The sequence below is a fragment of the Xenopus tropicalis genome, chromosome 1 (genome assembly GCF_000004195.4).
Source record: "Xenopus tropicalis strain Nigerian chromosome 1, UCB_Xtro_10.0, whole genome shotgun sequence".
In the NCBI taxonomy this organism is placed as follows: domain Eukaryota; kingdom Metazoa; phylum Chordata; class Amphibia; order Anura; family Pipidae; genus Xenopus; species Xenopus tropicalis.
Genome location: NC_030677.2, coordinates 12,163,428 through 12,183,013, shown reverse-complemented (window position 1 = coordinate 12,183,013; position 19,586 = coordinate 12,163,428). Strand labels below are relative to the sequence as shown.

Sequence of the window (19,586 nt, the reverse complement as noted above, 5' to 3'; positions counted from 1 at the left end):
TTACTTTTTCTAACTAATTTTTCTATTCAGTCCCTCTCCTATTCATATGCCATCCAAACCACTCCCTGGTTGCCAAGGTAATTTGGACCCTAGCAACCAGATAGCTGCTGATAATCCAAACTGGAGAGCTGCTGAACAAACACTGAAATAATTAAACTACAAATAATAAAAAAAAATGGAAGACCAATTGCAATTAATATCTACATCATACTCACAAGTGAACAAACCCTTTAAAGAATGTGTTTAATTTGCCCCTGCCTCTGTCCAATAGGAAGCCTTCTCCCAAGCTTTGGAACCCCTCTATACTGATACAGTAGTTGATACATGTGCCATTGCAGCCCCTACTGGGCAGGGGTGTTGCTGATGAGTGACAGTCGGAACTGACTGTGTGTGGCCCGTTTAATACTTGAAGTCGGAATTTAAGCGGCTACAGAGTAACTGATTTAAATGCAGAAAGTAATGAGGCAACACTGGGGTTATTTGTACGGCTGACAGCTTGTTGGAGCGCTTCCTTGGGAGCAGTTTAACTGCTGAATGGGTGTTCGCCTGTGCGCGCTTAATGGCATTCTAGCCCCCGGCTGAGGAATAATAACCCATCTTGTTAAAAGGTAACACGAGGCCACCATTTATTACCCCCCTCTTGCCTAATTATAAGGACAGTGACCCCGCACATGCTCAGTGGGTGCTCGCTGGGTGTTGTAGTTTGACAACAACTAGGGGAAGGTGAAAAAAGAAACCAGAGAGAGTGTTTTGGGCCCTGGAATAGCGCTGGCACCCTTCCCTTGTTTGCAGAACCGACAGGAAGAGCCAAGATTTCTCTTGCGCTCGGATAAAGAATCCTCACACACTCGGAGCCCAATGGGCCCAAGCCAGGTCTGCCTTTCCCCTTTTTCTCTCCATGGGAATAAACTCTTTCTGGGACGTCTGGAAATTTCCATTCGAACGTGAGTAAGGGATGGGTACTATTAAAGAAGCAGAGAAAAAAAAAGTTACTATATTTTTGTGTTCAACATTTAAAGGGGAAGTATTGTTACAACTCTGTGTGAGAGACGGTATATGTATCTATGGCAAACTCAAGGGACTTGTATTGTGGATGAATTAGGGTGAAGACACACCTTGTCACGGCTACTAAATGCCAGAAAATCCCCTGCCATAGACTTTACTGAGAATTGCCTCTGCTAAACACACGTAGAGACAGTTATCAGTAAATGATCAGCATTGTCTGTTTTAGTAGCTGTGACAAGTAGCTGCTACTAGCAGCTCCCGTGTGTCTTCACCCTTAGGGCTCTGGCACACGGGGAGATTAGTCGCCCGCGACAAATCTCCCTGTTTGTGGGCGACTAATCTCCCCGAGTTGCCATCACCTGCCATCCCACCGGCAAAAATATAAGTCACCGGTGGGATGGCACACACGGCGGTGCGATTTCGGGAAGGCTTTTTCGGCGATTTCCCGAAATCGCACCGCCGGTGGGATGGCAGGTGATGGCAACTCGGGGAGATAAGTCGCCCGCGAACAGGGAGTTTTGTCGCGGGCGACTAATCTCCCCATGTGCCAGAGCCCTTACTGGTAATTGTCTCTATGTGTGTTTAGCAGAGGCAATTCTCAGTATTGTCTATGGCAGGGGATTTTATGGAGTTTATTAGCCGTAAAAAAGTAGACACACAGAGCTACTAGTAGCAGCTACTTTTTTACGGCTAATAAACTCCAGGAAATCCCCTGCCATAGACAATACTGAGAATTGCCTCTGCTAAACACACATAGAGACAATTATCAGTAAGGGTGAAGACACATGGAGCTACTAGTAGCAGCTACTTGTCACAGCTACTAAGGGCTCTGGTACACGGGGAGATTAGTCGCCCGCGGCAAAACTCCCTGCTCGCGGGCGACTAATCTCCCCGTGTACCAGAGCCCTAAAACAGACAATGCTGATCATTTACTGATAATTATCTCTGTGTGTTTTAGCAGAGGCAATTCTCAGTATTGTTTTTGACGGGATTTTCTGGAGTTCAGTAGCCATGAAAAAGTAGCTGCTTCTAGTAGCTCCGTGTGTCTTCAACCTAAATGATCAGCATTGTCTATTTTAGTAGCCGCTACAAGTAGCTGCCACTAGTAGCTCTGTGTGTCTCTGTCTTTCTCTCTCACATTTACACATTAGAACCATGAAAGAAGTGACATTAAGTTTATTCATTTTTTTTTTAAAAGGGCAACTAAAGACACTAGTAAATGACTTATTTTTAACGCACTTTTATAGCATTGGGATGCTGTGCTAATTCCCTCAGCCAGCAGCCTTATGTCACCTAACATGGAGTCTCCCCACTGCATAGCCGTAGCGCCAGGGACATAAGGATTGTGGGATTTCGCCCCGGTACCCTCATTAGGCTTAGGCGATTGGTTCCAGAATAAGCCAAAGGGCACTATACGCCTGCAGCTTCTTGGAACAATGATTTGCAGTCACTAAATAGCCATAGTCATAACTTTGTCACATGCAGTACCACCTATCACCAGCTGGAGGAGCTGTTTCATGGATATTTTCATGAGATTTGACTAGTGCTTCTTTTATTGGTTCTGGTACAGTTCACTGCCCATGGGCAAACTGTGTATAATGCCTCCCTGCCCCTGGGTATTCTCTGATTGATTGTAGCTTCACCTTGTTCTTTGTACAAGGACTCACCTGCCCACTCAGTAAGCAAATTTATTTATAAACAACATATTCTTCCCCTTTTATACTCTCCGCCAGCTCCCAAGATCCCCCCTTTGGGTTGTTTGCCAAGCATAGTACGGCATCGCATTTCATGCCCCAGTCACGAGGTTACCCGATCAGCCCCCTGACGTCCTCTTTGGCCGGGGCTCCGGGCTAAATTTGGAGACCAGGTCTGTAACAGGTGAAATGAATTTCTTCACAGGGCGAGATATATATATACGGTATATAGATACTGGGAGAGGGTTTAAATGCTTTATCCTTGGTGTAAGCCAGGAACCAACTTAAAGGAATACTGACATGGGAAAACAGGGATAAACATCAGTCACACTTTACTGCTGCGCTGCAAGTTGGAGTGATATCCCCCCCCCTCACCCCCAGCAGCCGATCAGCAGAACAATGGGAAGGGAGCAAGATAGCAGCTCCCAGTAGGTATCAGAATAGCACTCAATAGTAAGAAATCCAAGTCCGGCTTGGGACTCCTCCAGTTACATGGGAGTAGGAGAAACAATAGGTTAGCTGAAAGCGGTTCTAATGTGTAGCGCTGGCTGAAAGCTCAGACTCAGGCACACTTTACTGCTGCGCTGCAAGTTGGAGTGATATCCCCCCCCCCCCCCCTCACCCCCAGCAGCCGATCAGCAGAACAATGGGAAGGGAGCAAGATAGCAGCTCCCAGTAGGTATCAGAATAGCACTCAATAGTAAGAAATCCAAGTCCGGCTTGGGACTCCTCCAGTTACATGGGAGTAGGAGAAACAATAGGTTAGCTGAAAGCAGTTCTAATGTGTAGCGCTGGCTGAAAGCTCAGACTCAGGCACACTTTACTGCTGCGCTGAAAGTTGGAGTGATATCCCCCCCCCTCACCCCCAGCAGCCGATCAGCAGAACAATGGGAAGGGAGCAAGATAGCAGCTCCCAGTAGGTATCAGAATAGCACTCAATAGTAAGAAATCCAGGTCCGGCTTGGGACTCCTCCAGTTACATGGGAGTAGGAGAAACAATAGGTTAGCTGAAAGCAGTTCTAATGTGTAGCGCCAAACCATGTTCCCAAAATGCCTTTGGACTACAGGTAGTTAGCATGCCCCAAGCCTGGCTACAAAGATGATTTTTTAAAGGGAAAATAAACTCTCTTTTATAAGTATATTGTCCCTAGGGAGCCTGGGTAATATTACATTCATCTGATCCTTTTGGTCCCAAAATAGTTTTTTTAGGCCGACCCCATACTCTGAGGCATGAGTACAAGGTGAAAATCTATAGTAACATATGCCATTGCCTCCCCACTTGAGTGCCCAGTCCATCTCTTGAAGAGGCCGTATACACAGATATAATGGTAGCAGTGAGTCAGAAATTGAGCTCAATGCACAGACAGGTTTGTGGGCAACTGTAATTGCCCAATCAATGTCCCCATTGACCTGTCACAAGACCTTAAACCTATCTGGCTGTCGACTACATGCAACTGTTGCAGGGGTCCCTACTTTTCTCATTGTGGTGCCATTAATCGCAGATCAACCCACTTTGCAGCAGCGCAGCGCAGTGCAACCCTTTTCATGTCATCTAAAGAAGTCTTTGTAGCCCTTCAGCAGTACTGGGGGCCTTGTAGTGCCACATCTGGCCTATGTGTCTTTAGAGGGTCAGTTCTGAGCTAGAGTTTGACCAGGCCTGCTTTAAGTTCCCCTTTAAAATGGTAAATAACATCACGGAGGCACTTTTCAGACTAAAGGAACAAATTGATCATAAGACCTCATCTGCCTGACTTCCTACCTTGTGATCTTTGTGTGATTAAAGGAGACATATCATGTGAAAATTAAGAATGTACCAGTGCGTTATACTCTGAATATAGAAGGATTGTGCTTAAAAAAAAAAGTTGTTTAGGACTGATTTATTAAGAAATTCCCCCATAACCCTATTGGTCCTGCCCATCTCTTCCACTTCCTGTTGGCTGAATTCTCTGGATGTGCAGGGGGGGCGGTTGCTCTCGGCACACTGCACTGTAGGATAGGAACCAATCAGCAGCTAGGCTGACCTGATAGGGAACTGAAGTCTGTCTTTGCTTGTGTGAACATCCCAGTGCAATGCATTGTGGGTTATGTAGTTCCTGCATGCTGTCTGTAAGCTGGGGAGAAGTTGTTACAGTTTGTAACATCAGTGTTTCAGTCCCTCCTCCCCTGCCAGGATTTCAAATGATGCAGAAAGAGAAGAGCTGTTTTGCAGCTGGATTTCAGCATATAAAATGGGATTTATTCCTACTTTTTGAAGGAACAGATTACAGGGATAGGTATAATGGGAGTTTCTGTGTTGTGTTGTGAGTTTCCCGTCCTAGTCATCCCTGGTTGGTGTACTGTCTCTTTAAGAAGAAGCAGTTGCACCCAGCGGGGTTACATATGTACAGGCCGTAGTTGTGCCTACGTGTCCCACTGACAGACATGTATCTCCGGTGGGTGCGGAGGGTCAGGTTGCACCCTAGTGAGACCCTGCTCATGTTTCAGTAGTAGGGGCAGATACCGACCTCTGGGCCAGGGAAATCTCTCGCTAAACATGGTGATGGGAAGGGCCACTGACCTACTTTCCCCCACTTGTGCAACGGGGCCCTCCGTCTGTAGTGGCTGCCAGCCGCTTGTAACGAGTCCATTGGATACTGATAAAGATATTTAACTCCCTCTTTAGATACAGTGGCTCACTGGGCTAATCCGCAGGGTTTAGGCACCGAGCCGCAGTTCTGGGAAACCTGCCCCGCATTTCCCATCAGGCTGATTTATTGTAGGTCCGGCGCTGAGCCCCATTGGCTGGCAGGTAAGTGAATAGAGACACCGAGACGGAGAGGCTATTTAATATACAGGCAGAGGGCTTATTCTCATGTAAAGGGCATACTCCAGTCTGTGGCCCTATGGCAGAGGGGGGCCCCAAGAGGTACGAAGGTGCAATATATTGGTTGGTAAGGGTGTGGGCACTGTTTGGGCAGATTGTGGGTTGGGTTTAAGCATAATGGGGAGTAACCAAGTAGAGCAGGGGCATGATGGGCATGTTTTCCCCCCATTGGGCCTACTGCCCAGTTAATTAATTAGGGGCCTTCAGTGGGAAAGGCTGCTGCTAAACTTTTAGTATGGCGCCCCATGATTGCTACCGGTGGGTAATTGTTGACCATTCTGCCTGGTTGGCTTCTGGGTAAATTCCTCTTTCTGCACTGAATTTCCAGATATTCCCAAAAAAATAGATGATTGGCTGCTTGCTGAATGGCAGGCACATGTACCAGATAGATGATTGGCTGCTTGCTGAATGGCAGGCACATGTACCAGATAGATGATTGGCTGCTTGCTGAATGGCAGGCACATGTATCAGATAGATGATTGGCTGCTTGCTGAATGGCAGGCACATGTACCAGATAGATGATTGGCTGCTTGCTGAATGGCAGGCACATGTACCAGATAGATGATTGGCTGCTTGCTGAATGGCAGGCACATGTACCGGATAGATGATTGGCTGCTTGCTGAATGGCAGGCACATGTATCAGATAGATGATTGGCTGCTTGCTGAATGGCAGGCACATGTACCAGATAGATGATTGGCTGCTTGCTGAATGGCAGGCACATGTACCGGATAGATGATTGGCTGCTTGCTGAATGGCAGGCACATGTACCGGATAGATGATTGGCTGCTTGCTGAATGGCAGGCACATGTACCAGATAGATGATTGGCTGCTTGCTGAATGGCAGGCACATGTACCAGATAGATGATTGGCTGCTTGCTGAATGGCAGGCACATGTACCGGATAGATGATTGGCTGCTTGCTGAATGGCAGGCACATGTACCAGATAGATGATTGGCTGCTTGCTGAATGGCAGGCACATGTACCAGATAGATGATTGGCTGCTTGCTGAATGGCAGGCACATGTACCGGATAGATGATTGGCTGCTTGCTGAATGGCAGGCACATGTACCGGATAGATGATTGGCTGCTTGCTGAATGGCAGGCACATGTACCAGATAGATGATTGGCTGCTTGCTGAATGGCAGGCACATGTATCAGATAGATGATTGGCTGTTCATGCGCTTGAGAATCTTCCCACACCCCAGAGCACTGATATGTTACGTTGCCAGGTGCCGAATAAGAACATTTCCTAAGTGATCCGGATAAAAGCACCGTTATCTGTTATTCATTGGGGCCGTGACAATCACACAACCACTTGGGAAAAAAACTAATTTCTGCTCTCTTGGCCGTTGCCCTGAGACGCTTGCCACGTGTAAAATGGATGAAACGGGCAAATTTGTGCAATGAGTCACGTGCAAACACTAGCATTGTGACAGGGCATTCTATGTGCCGGGGGGGCCAGGACTGTTCCACTACGGATGTTTTCATTGGGAGTAAGGCCGCAGTGGGACGTAGGGCTGTATATATGTATTTATAGAATATTCTGAGGAAATGTAAAGTGTCCAAATATTGCAGTGAGCCAGATGTGCCCCCGACATGTATTCAGGGAGATCTAAAAACGGCATTGCCCTGTGTCGCTGGGGGGTCCAGAGCTCCTGAGGTTATAGCGAGCAGCCAGGGGGTTAACCCCCCATTAGGAAGTACTGGATTATCCAATATAACTATAACATATCATACAAGATGCAAAAATTTTGCTTTTCTTGGCGGTGGAGAATGTTTAGCTTAAAGAGATACTGTCATGATGTTTATGGGGTACTTTTTATTTCTAAATGACACTGTTACACAGCAAATAATTCCCTCTGCCATTTAACCTTTTATTCTTGTACCAACAAATGTATTTGTAGCTGTAATATTGGTGTGTAGGCGCCATCTCAGTGCCTTGTACCTGAGTCTGAGCTTTCAGCCAGCGCTACACATTAGAACTGCTTTCAGCTAACCTATTGTTTCTCCTACTCCCATGTAACTGGAGGAGTCCCAAGCTGGACTTGGATTTCTTACTATTGAGTGCTATTCCACTCCAACTTGCAGCGCAGCAGTAAAGTGTGAGTGAAGTTTATCAGAGCACAGGTCACATGGCTGTGGCACCCTGGGAAATGAAGAATATGGCTAGCCCCATGGGAAAAACAGATTACAATGCAGGATTCTGCTGGAGAAGCTCTATTAACTGATGGGTTTTGAAAAAAACATGTTTTCCCATGACTATTGCTTTAAGGCAAGCAGTAAGGCATCTCCTGCTGATGAGTAAAATAACAAACAGCTAAAAGTTGCCCTTGGCACGAATGCTGGCGCAGCCAACTGACTGGCACTAGTAGAAGGAGCACGTGTAGGTGCCAAGAAGTTCAGGCTTTTAATTGGGCACAGTTCTGTATCAATGTTGGGCCCAGTAAATTAGCCCTTCAGCCTTGTAATAAGGTTAGAGAGACCCGACTAAGTATTGGACTTGAGCAAATGGAACTGAGTTTTGAAATCAGTGAAATGAAATGGACCTGAGAGGGTTAAAGGCCCTGTTTCCCAGCCGCTGAAATGGAGCGGTGTTTGGGTTGGCTCCCTGTCAGGTTACGGTTCCCCTCTGTGGCCAGGAATTCAGTTTTGTGGACATTTGTATGGCTCTGGGCCCGTCCCTTCTATTTCTATCTCAGTGGTAAAGGGACTGTTGCTATTCAGCTGAATAAACTCGACCCTGGGGGGGATACCACTGCTCTGCAACATGGCTACCAAGTGTGTTATGTGCCTAGCGGGAGTTACTCCCTGTGTTCTCTGTTATACAGATAGCTAGAATCTCAGCCATAAAGCAGGGCAGGGCAGCTGCTTACAATGGGGGGGATCAGATAGGATCTGTGCCACTGTGACAGAATGCTCTGTTATACAGATAGCTAGAATCTCAGCCATAAAGCAGGGCAGGACTGCTGCTTACAATGGGGGGATCAGATAGGATCTGTGCCACTGTGACAGAATGCTCTGTTATACAGATAGCTAGAATCTCAGCCATAAAGCAGGGCAGGACTGCTGCTTACAATGGGGGGATCAGATAGGATCTGTGCCACTGTGACAGAATGCTCTGTTATACAGATAGCTAGAATCTCAGCCATAAAGCAGGGCAGGACTGCTGCTTACAATGGGGGGATCAGATAGGATCTGTGCCACTGTGACAGAATGCTCTGTTATACAGATAGCTAGAATCTCAGCCATAAAGCAGGGCAGGACTGCTGCTTACAATGGGGGGGGATCAGATAGGATCTGTGCCACTGTGACAGAATGCTCTGTTATACAGATAGCTAGAATCTCAGCCATAAAGCAGGGCAGGACTGCTGCTTACAATGGGGGGGATCAGATAGGATCTGTGCCACTGTGACAGAATGCTCTGTTATACAGATAGCTAGAATCTCAGCCATAAAGCAGGGCAGGACTGCTGCTTACAATGGGGGGATCAGATAGGATCTGTGCCACTGTGACAGAATGCTCTGTTATACAGATAGCTAGAATCTCAGCCATAAAGCAGGGCAGGACTGCTGCTTACAATGGGGGGATCAGATAGGATCTGTGCCACTGTGACAGAATGCTCTGTTATACAGATAGCTAGAATCTCAGCCATAAAGCAGGGCAGGACTGCTGCTTACAATGGGGGGGATCAGATAGGATCTGTGCCACTGTGACAGAATGCTCTGTTATACAGATAGCTAGAATCTCAGCCATAAAGCAGGGCAGGACTGCTGCTTACAATGGGGGGGATCAGATAGGATCTGTGCCACTGTGACAGAATGCTCTGTTATACAGATAGCTAGAATCTCAGCCATAAAGCAGGGCAGGACTGCTGCTTACAATGGGGGGGATCAGATAGGATCTGTGCCACTGTGACAGAATGCTCTGTTATACAGATAGCTAGAATCTCAGCCATAAAGCAGGGCAGGACTGCTGCTTACAATGGGGGGGGGATCAGATAGGATCTGTGCCACTGTGATAGAATGCTCTGTTATACAGATAGCTAGAATCTCAGTAATTGTTACTGTATCAGGCAGATGACGCATGTAGTGTTGTGACCCCGGTGCCATAAGCTTCCCAGAAACAGAAGATAAGTTGATTAAGGGACCTGTTTACTGTAAGTGCTTTTGCTTTCTCTTTCTGTTTCCCAGTAAGTACTGAGTCAGTAAGTGATTACAGACATAATGAGCAGGTACCCAGCCCTTCTATTTACATCCAATACAGAGATACAGAACGGGTTTGTGTTTTTTATAGCCATTGATCCATGAGTAACTGTTACCAGGTGACTTAAGGGGTATATTTATCACGCTGTGTAAAAAGTGGAGTTACACATCACCGGTGATGTTGCTCATAGAAAATCAAAGCAAAGCATCTGATTGGCTGCTAACTGTTGAAATCTAATTGCTGATTGGTTGCCCTGGGCAACATCACCGGTAATGCTTCACTCCCTTTTTACACAGCATGATAAATATACCCCTTAGTACACTTTTCCCCATTTCCGTGCCTGAATTGGAGGTTTAGTGGTTTGACATTAATCCCAGGGCATTTGCCACCCTACAGTAAGTACGGCTAAGAGTAGGTATTTATGGCCTACAGTAAGTACGGCTATGGGTAGGTATTGATGGCCTACAGTAAGTACGGCTATGGGTAGGTATTTATGGCCTACAGTAAGTACGGCTATGGGTAGGTATTGATGGCCTACAGTAAGTACGGCTATGGGTAGGTATTGATGCCCTACAGTAAGTACGGCTATGGGTAGGTATTGATGCCCTACAGTAAGTACGGCTATGGGTAGGTATTGATGCCCTACAGTAAGTACGGCTATGGGTAGGCATTGATGCCCTACAGTAAGTACGGCTATGGGTAGGCATTGATGCCCTACAGTAAGTACGGCTATGGGTAGGTATTGATGCCCTACAGTAAGTACGGCTATTTAAAGGGTCTATTGTTTTATAATTTTGTGAAGGCTTTACAAATGGGGACTATATACATATTGCTTTCCTCTGATTGACAGCCATAACACAGCACCACCTAGTGGTCATAAATAGCTGCTGTTTGTTGACAATTTTTTTCAACCTGAGGAAGCAATATGGCAGCTTCTTTGTTTGCAGATATAAAGGCAAATATATAACATAATAATGCATACGGCAGTTCTGTTAGCCGGCTAATACCCTAAATGGACAGTGGCGCAGATTCCTCAGTAGGGGTGGGGTCCGGCCGCTCATGGGCGATGTTTGGAATGTTTGTACAGTGTTGGCCAAAAGTCTGTTAAAGGTTAATGGGCTGAAATGTAACAATACAGAGAGGTATTTTACCCCTTTACATGAAATACCCCCCTCTGTTTTTATCCTGAGCTGGATACGTGGGGGTCGCTTATATGGAAAATTCCATAAATCCTTATGAACCTATTTGTGCTAGTAATGCCTGCAGGGACTGGCTGTCATTTGTATTATATAGCAGGGAAAGGGTCACATGGTACTGCGAAACAATGCTTCTGGCTAAGTAAAGGGCAAGTAAACCTACCTAAGCAACTCCAGGGGAAGCTGCTCCTCTGAGCACTTTTGCACTTTACATTATGGCACTGACAGGGAGTTTTATAAATAACATATCCCATGTCCCCGCTCCGGCTTTGCTTTCATGTGTTTATGGGTTTATTTCACTTTCAGTTTATAGACAATAAACATTTCTGGCCACGGAGATAAGTGGGGATTTTGTGACATTTCAGAACCTTTTAACTCCTTAGAAGCAAAACAGAGCCTCGGGGCATTTGGGGATTGTGGGCAGAGATTAAATATTATAACTTTTGACTTTAGCTGGAATTCACCTTCTTTGATGAAGTACAGGTATAGGACCCATTATCCAGAATGCTCGGGACCAAGGGTACTCCGAATAAGGGGTCTTTCCATAATTTGGATCTCCACACCTTGCGTCTACTAAAAAAACTATAAAACATGAAATAAACCCAATAGGGCTGTTCTGCCCCAATAAGGGGTAATTATATCTTAGTTGGGATCAAGTACAGGTACTGTTTTATTATTACAGAGAAAAGGGAATCATTTAACCATGAAATAAACCCAATAGGGCTGTTCTGCCCCCAATAAGGGGTAATTATATCTTAGTTGGGATCAAGTACAGGTACTGTTTTATTATTACAGAGAAAAGGGAATCATTTAACCATTAAATAAACCCAATAGGGCTGTTCTGCCCCCAATAAGGGGTAATTATATCTTAGTTGGGATCAAGTACAGGTACTGTTTTATTATTACAGAGAAAAGGGAATCATTTAACCATTAAATAAACCCAATAGGGCTGTTCTGCCCCCAATAAGGGGTAATTATATCTTAGTTGGGATCAAGTACAGGTACTGTTTTATTATTACAGAGAAAAGGGAATCATTTAACCATTAAATAAACCCAATAGGGCTGTTCTGCCCCCAATAAGGGGTAATTATATCTTAGTTGGGATCAAGTACAGGTACTGTTTTATTATTACAGAGAAAAGGGAATCATTTAACCATGAAATAAACCCAATAGGGCTGTTCTGCCCCCAATAAGGGGTAATTATATCTTAGTTGGGATCAAGTACAGGTACTGTTTTATTATTACAGAGAAAAGGGAATCATTTAACCATTAAATAAACCCAATAGGGCTGTTCTGCCCCCAATAAGGGGTAATTATATCTTAGTTGGGATCAAGTACAGGTACTGTTTTATTATTACAGAGAAAAGGGAATCATTTAACCATTAAATAAACCCAATAGGACTGTTCTGCCCCCAATAAGGGGTAATTATATCTTAGTTGGGATCAAGTACAGGTACTGTTTTATTATTACAGAGAAAAGGGAATCATTTAACCATGAAATAAACCCAATAGGGCTGTTCTGTCCCAATAAGGGGTAATTATATCTTAGTTGGGATCAAGTACAGGTACTGTTTTATTATTACAGAGAAAAGGAAATCATTTTTAAAAATTAGTATTATTTGTTTATAATGGAGTCTATTGGAGATGGCCTTCCGTAATTCGAAACTTTCTGGATAATAGGTTTCCGGATAAGGGATCCCATATCTGTACAACCATTTCTTAACCCTTTATTTGCTGTTACCCATATTATGTATCTGTCAGTGTTTTAGTATGAAACCTGCCTGTGTAGTGCACCGGGTCTTGCATCCCACACAGCCAATCAGAGTTTGTGTTCAGATAGGGGGTCAGTATATACCACTTGCTGACTGTGCACGCAGTAACCTAGCTGGTTCCTTGTGGGCCCCTATGTACCCCCTCGTACCCCCTCATCCTTACTGTGGTGCATCTCCCCCGTGGGACCTAGGTGGCCCAGGTCCTAGTGCAGTCGCTCCCCCTGCCCCACAGTACATAAGAGAGGGATTTGGGTTAGCTTGTCCTTACAGTCCTGCTGCCTCCGGGGGAATTTTCCAGCCAACTGGGCGGGGGCAGCACAACTTTGATAAATAAAGGAATGAAGGGAAATAGGTTGGGAGCAGTCAGCACCTTGGCACCCATGCAGCTCCTCCTGTAAGTGGCGTCTCCCTAAGTGTATTAGCCTAAAATATTAATATCCTGTATATATAAAGCGCAATACTGACCAATGGCCATTACAGCCTATTATATATGTAGGATGCACAGAGGCATAGGGATATGTTCATATAATATACTGTTTGGTCATTTCCCTATGGGATCAAACTGTAAATGATATCCTTATAATCAGAGCTTAGTGATGTAATGTCACATGACTCATTAAAACTTGTTTATTATAATAACATACTTCCTGTTGTAAAATAGGAGGATATTATATGGTCATGGAACTCCTTTGTGACTTATGATATCCCTATATAGCGGGGTTACTTTATTCACTATATTACCTGTAAGAAATATGAGTAGGAGCTACCATAGGGCATCCTTTGCTGGACTTGGGGGTACCCCTAATGCACCCAACTGGGGCAAGTTCAAGCTGTAGATAATCAGAACATTCACACCAATGCTTGACCAACATGTACCCAATCAGAAAATTAACACAGGGCTAGACCAACCCACAACCAATCAGAATAAAGCAGTAGGGTAAAGACTTAGGGATCTTTTCGACTACAGATTTCAAACCGGCTGGGAGTGAGCTCCGGCCAGACAAGGATCATGGGAGTTGTCCGATCAGGGTGCCTGAGCCTGTTTTACCTGTCCGTGGCGCGACTGGGTGTCACGGGGAGATTATATGTCTGCCTGATAGGCACAGAGTGTTCCATAAAATGACAAATCCGAGTTTAGTTAAGGAATGGGACCAGAGAGGATTCTGGGATTTAAAAATGAGAATGAAATAGACATGGACCAGGGGCAGGTTTGATTGGTGGGAGCAGAATCAGGTGACTGTTTTATACTTGTTTATGTATTTAATGATTTCATAGGGGAAGGTGTGGCCTTTGGTTAAGTCACTTGACTGTGACTGAGGACATGAGTTCAATTCCTGTGTAAACTCCCATCATCTTGGGGAAATCCCAGTAGCGCAGCTGGATGATACCGGGCCTCACAGCAACATTCATTTTACCATTAACCTGTGTTACCTGTAATTAGTGGGAATTCTACACGCCTGGCCTGACAGTAATTGGGGGGTGCCACAATGGGGGGGATAAAGATGGCGACCACAAAGTAGAAGTAGTGCCATAAGGGAAGCCTAAGCATTCACTACATGAGTTCTCCTATTAAAGTCAATTTTGTTTTTGCTTTAAAAATTCCTGAAATTTCCCAGGGTGCCTTAGGCCTAAACTTGTGGTGAGTGCTTGTGATCTGGGAAGGTACCACTAGCGCGGGGGGAGCACAGACTTGTGCAAATCTCTTTTTCCTGTGGAAAGTCCTCTGTGATATATAGAACCACCTCCAAGTTCTGTGTGTTCCTTTGCAGCCCACCCATGAGCCCAGATTTCCAGCATTACAGCTTCAGAATGCCGAATATTGGGTTCCAGAACCTGCCTCTCAACATCTACATTGTGGTGTTCGGTACGGCCATATTCGTCTTCATCCTCAGCCTTCTCTTCTGCTGCTACCTTATCAGGTAAGCCCCGCCCCCTGCGGCACCAACCTCTCGCCCGTATTCTGTGCCGAGTATTTGCTTTTGTACACGCCGACCCAGGGAACCGACACCGACCTCTTTGGATCTGGATGGTGAGTCTCTGTAACTCTGTATATTACAGATTTACCTATTCGTGGCAAGTTTTCAGTTGGTCTTCATTTTTTAATGGTTTTTGAGTTACAGGTATGGGACCCATTTTCCAGAATGCTTAGGGGTAATTATATCTTAGTTGGGATCAAGTACAGGTACTGTTTTATTATTACAGAGAAAAGGGAATCATTTAACCATTAAATAAACCCAAAAGGGCTGTTCTGCCCCAATAAGGGGTAATTATATCTTAGTTGGGATCAAGTACAGGTACTGTTTTATTATTACAGAGAAAAGGGAATCATTTAACCATTAAATAAACCCAAAAGGGCTGTTCTGCCCCAATAAGGGGTAATTATATCTTAGTTGGGATCAAGTACAGGTACTGTTTTATTATTACAGAGAAAAGGGAATCATTTAACCATGAAATAAACCCAATAGGGCTGTTCTGCCCCCAATAAGGGGTAATTATATCTTAGTTGGGATCAAGTACAGGTACTGTTTTATTATTACAGAGAAAAGGGAATCATTTAACCATGAAATAAACCCAATAGGGCTGTTCTGCCCCCAATAAGGGGTAATTATATCTTAGTTGGGATCAAGTACAGGTACTGTTTTATTATTACAGAGAAAAGGGAATCATTTAACCATGAAATAAACCCAATAGGGCTGTTCTGCCCCAATAAGGGGTAATTATATCTTAGTTGGGATCAAGTACAGGTACTGTTTTATTATTACAGAGAAAAGGGAATCATTTAACCATTAAATAAGCCTAATAGGGCTGCTCCGCCCCAATAAGGGGTAATTATATCTTAGTTGGGATCAAGTACAGGTACTGTTTTATTATTACAGAGAAAGGGGAATCATTTAACCATGAAATAAACCCAATAGGGCTGTTCTGCCCCAATAAGGGGTAATTATATCTTAGTTGGGATCAAGTACAGGTACTGTTTTATTATTACAGAGAAAAGGGAATCATTTAACCATGAAATAAACCCAATAGGGCTGTTCTGCCCCAATAAGGGGTAATTATATCTTAGTTGGGATCAAGTACAGGTACTGTTTTATTATTACAGAGAAAGGGGAATCATTTAACCATTAAATAAACCCAATAGGGCTGTTCTGCCCCCAATAAGGGGTAATTATATCTTAGTTGGGATCAAGTACAGGTACTGTTTTATTATTACAGAGAAAAGGGAATCATTTAACCATTAAATAAACCCAATAGGGCTGTTCTGCCCCCAATAAGGGGTAATTATATCTTAGTTGGGATCAAGTACAGGTAATGTTTTATTATTACAGAGAAAAGGGAATCATTTAACCATTAAATAAACCCAATAGGGCTGTTCTGCCCCCAATAAGGGGTAATTATATCTTAGTTGGGATCAAGTACAGGTACTGTTTTATTATTACAGAGAAAAGGGAATCATTTAACCATGAAATAAACCCAATAGGGCTGTTCTGCCCCAATAAGGGGTAATTATATCTTAGTTGGGATCAAGTACAGGTACTGTTTTATTATTACAGAGAAAAGGGAATCATTTTTAAAAATGTTAATTATCTGATTAAAATTGAGTCTATGGGAGGTGGCTTTTCCGTAATTTGGAACTTTCTGGATAATGGGTTTCCGGATAAGAGGTCCAATACCTGTATTTGCCTTTTCTGCCTCTTTCCAGTGATTTTAAATGCAGTCTGTTTATTGGAGTCACTGACCCCAGCAACCAAAAAAAAACTGGTTCTCTTATGCTTTCAATTGCTCCTAAACCTTTGCATTGTTGCTAGGATACGTGGGGCCCTAGCAGCCATATAGGGGTTGAAATTGGAGAGGTGCAGAAAGATAAAAAATGAAGACCAAGTGCAAATTGTCTGAGAAGAAAATGAACTAGCCTTGTAATAGTAAATCAGCGCCTCGTTAATAGGGGTTGGGATTGGAAGCAAAATGTCTAAATAGGTTATTATATGCACCCAACATATAACATGGGTGGGAGCCGTCTGCATCGGATTCATTCTCCAAATAAACCGCAGCACAACACTGCCCTCTAGTGGTGATTGGTCAGGGATTGGCGCACACAGCGGATTTTATTGTTATTTGTAGGTTTCAGCACATTCCTTTGTAGCTTTTATAATCTGCAAGTCAGGACACAGGCCCAAATATGAGCATATGGGTGTAATTACATCTACTATTCAAGCCTTGGTTATAATTATAATCATTCACTTTTTTTAAATAGAATTTACACCCAAACTTCTTAATGTGAAACTAAATATTTAACCTCTTCCTCGATTGCAGGCCTAGGGTTATAGCACTTCCACCCCCCATTCACTTTAATGGGAAACCCTACGCCGGTACTGGAGCTTGTCAGCCTGAAACTGCTCAGCTAGCTAAGGATGCTGGGAAGTGTAGTGCACAGCTAGAATGACACCTACTTCCTTGCAGGTAGCCTGGATGCAGTTACACTTTTTTCTTTTTACAAAAAAGCAGCTGGAATAGGCAGGTTCTGACGGCAGCCATTGCAAACCCAGAGGAATTCAGTATATTGTCTGTATGTGCATGGCTTCACTGTATATATGATGTGTGCGGTCTCCTGTGTCCCATTGTTTCTTTGCAGGCTGCAGATTGGCTCATCCATTAGTAACTTAAAACCAGGAGACCGACGGGGACTTTCACCAATGCCAAGGTTACTGATGCAGAGACGCATCTCTCTTTGTTTTATCCATGGGAATATCCCAGGCAGCAATGATACATTCCCAAATATCTTACATATTCCAAAGAAATGTTTGGGGGTCTATAGAGCATACTTATTGCCATGTATGTTCCACCTTTACAGAGACTTTGAGATATTTCTTGTTTTTAGTACAGGTATCGGATTCCTATATCCGGAAACCCATTATCCAGAAAGCTCCAAATTACAGAATGCCTTTCTCCCATAGACTCAATTTTAATCAAATAATTCAGATTTTTAAAATTAATTTCCTTTTTCTCTGTAATAATAAACCAGTACCTGTACTTGATCCCAACTAAGATATAATTACCCCTTATTGGGGGCAGAACAGCCCTATTGGGTTTATTTCATGGTTAAATGATTCCCTTTTCTCTGTAATAATAAAACAGTACCTGTACTTGATCCCAACTAAGATATAATTACCCCTTATTGGGGGCAGAACAGCCCTATTGGGTTTATTTAATGGTTAAATGATTCCCTTTTCTCTGTAATAATAAAACAGTAGCTGTACTTGATCCCAACTAAGATATAATTACCCCTTATTGGGGCAGAACAGCCCTATTGGGTTTATTTAATGGTTAAATGATTCCCTTTTCTCTGTAATAATAAAACAGTACCTGTACTTGATCCCAACTAAGATATAATTACCCCTTATTGGGGCAGAACAGCCCTATTGGGTTTATTTCATGGTTAAATGATTCCCTTTTCTCTGTAATAATAAAACAGTACCTGTACTTGATCCCAACTAAGATATAATTACCCCTTATTGGGGCAGAACAGCCCTATTGGGTTTATTTCATGGTTAAATGATTCCCTTTTCTCTGTAATAATAAAACAGTACCTGTACTTGATCCCAACTAAGATATAATTACCCCTTATTGGGGGCAGAACAGCCCTATTGGGTTTATTTAATGGTTAAATGATTCCCTTTTCTCTGTAATAATAAAACAGTACCTGTACTTGATCCCAACTAAGATATAATTACCCCTTATTGGGGCAGAACAGCCCTATTGGGTTTATTTCATGGTTAAATGATTCCCTTTTCTCTGTAATAATAAAACAGTACCTGTACTTGATCCCAACTAAGATATAATTACCCCTTATTGGGGCAGAACAGCCCTATTGGGTTTATTACATGGTTAAATTATTCCCTTTTCTCGAATTACGGAAAGCCCCAGGTCCCGAGCATTCGGGATAATGGGTTCCATACCTGTATATCATTGGAACTATTATGCCATTGAAAGGCAACTATATATTTAAAAAAAAAAAAAAAAAACCTAATCGGCCAATAATTCATAGCCTAATAATTGGCCCATAGCAGACATTATCACATTGGCATATACAGTAGAAGTCCCGCCCCTGCGGAGCTCACTGAGGAAGGACAGTAACAAGACATGAAATATCTCAAAGCTGAGTGGCTGAAACGGGAGGAGTGGGCGGGCAGACAGTGGGCAACTATGGAAAGAAGAGAAAAGGCAGAGATGGCCGGTTGTACTCAGAATGGGCCTGATTAAATGAGCCCCACGGCCGCTATATAAATCAATTTATATATATATTTTAATGTTAAATACACCCCCCATGTCCTGCTCCAGCCCTGCTTTGTAATCAGACACACTGCATCCGCCTGCGCCAAAATGTGAGACTTTTACCGAGGTTTTTTCTTCTAGAATGTGCTGCTACCGATTTCTGTCTGTGAGCTCCAAGACATTAAGGGTACTTAGACTGGAGGTAAATGTATGAACCGTTCTTTCCTTTAACTGTTCCGTTGCCATAGCAACCCTCTGATCATGTGGCCCCCGTCCAAAAAAGGTGCCGCGAGGTGCATATTAAGGTTGCTCTATTCTTCCGGCGCTGAGAGGCAATCAGCCCGACCCATTTATAGGATGGAAGGAGAGATTACCCGCGGCGGGGGGCAGTAATTACTGCGATGCATTAATCACTACATACGGGATTGTCAGCGGAGTATGGTGCCCAGCGCCATGGCAACGAGTTTAGGAGAGAATTACATACTGGGGTGTATAAAGGTATAAAGCAAAGGAATAACAAATGCTGTTCATAAATATTAACATTTAAAGGGAAACTATACCCCTCTATAAAAATATATTGCA

General features: G+C 43.8%; 1 protein-coding gene across 12 annotated transcripts in view; it reads left to right on the top strand.

Annotated features, from left to right (window-relative positions):
• Positions 1 to 19,586, top strand: part of rnf24 (ring finger protein 24) — a 53,490-nt gene that overhangs the window by 21,902 nt on the left and 12,002 nt on the right. For all 12 annotated transcript variants that reach the window (XM_031895240.1, XM_031895232.1, XM_031895231.1 and 9 more), the window contains one exon: positions 14,504 to 14,653. In XM_031895240.1, coding sequence (XP_031751100.1) covers positions 14,511 to 14,653 — 143 coding nt within the window. In that variant the 5' untranslated portion in view covers positions 14,504 to 14,510. The remainder of the gene's footprint in view (positions 1 to 14,503; positions 14,654 to 19,586) is intronic.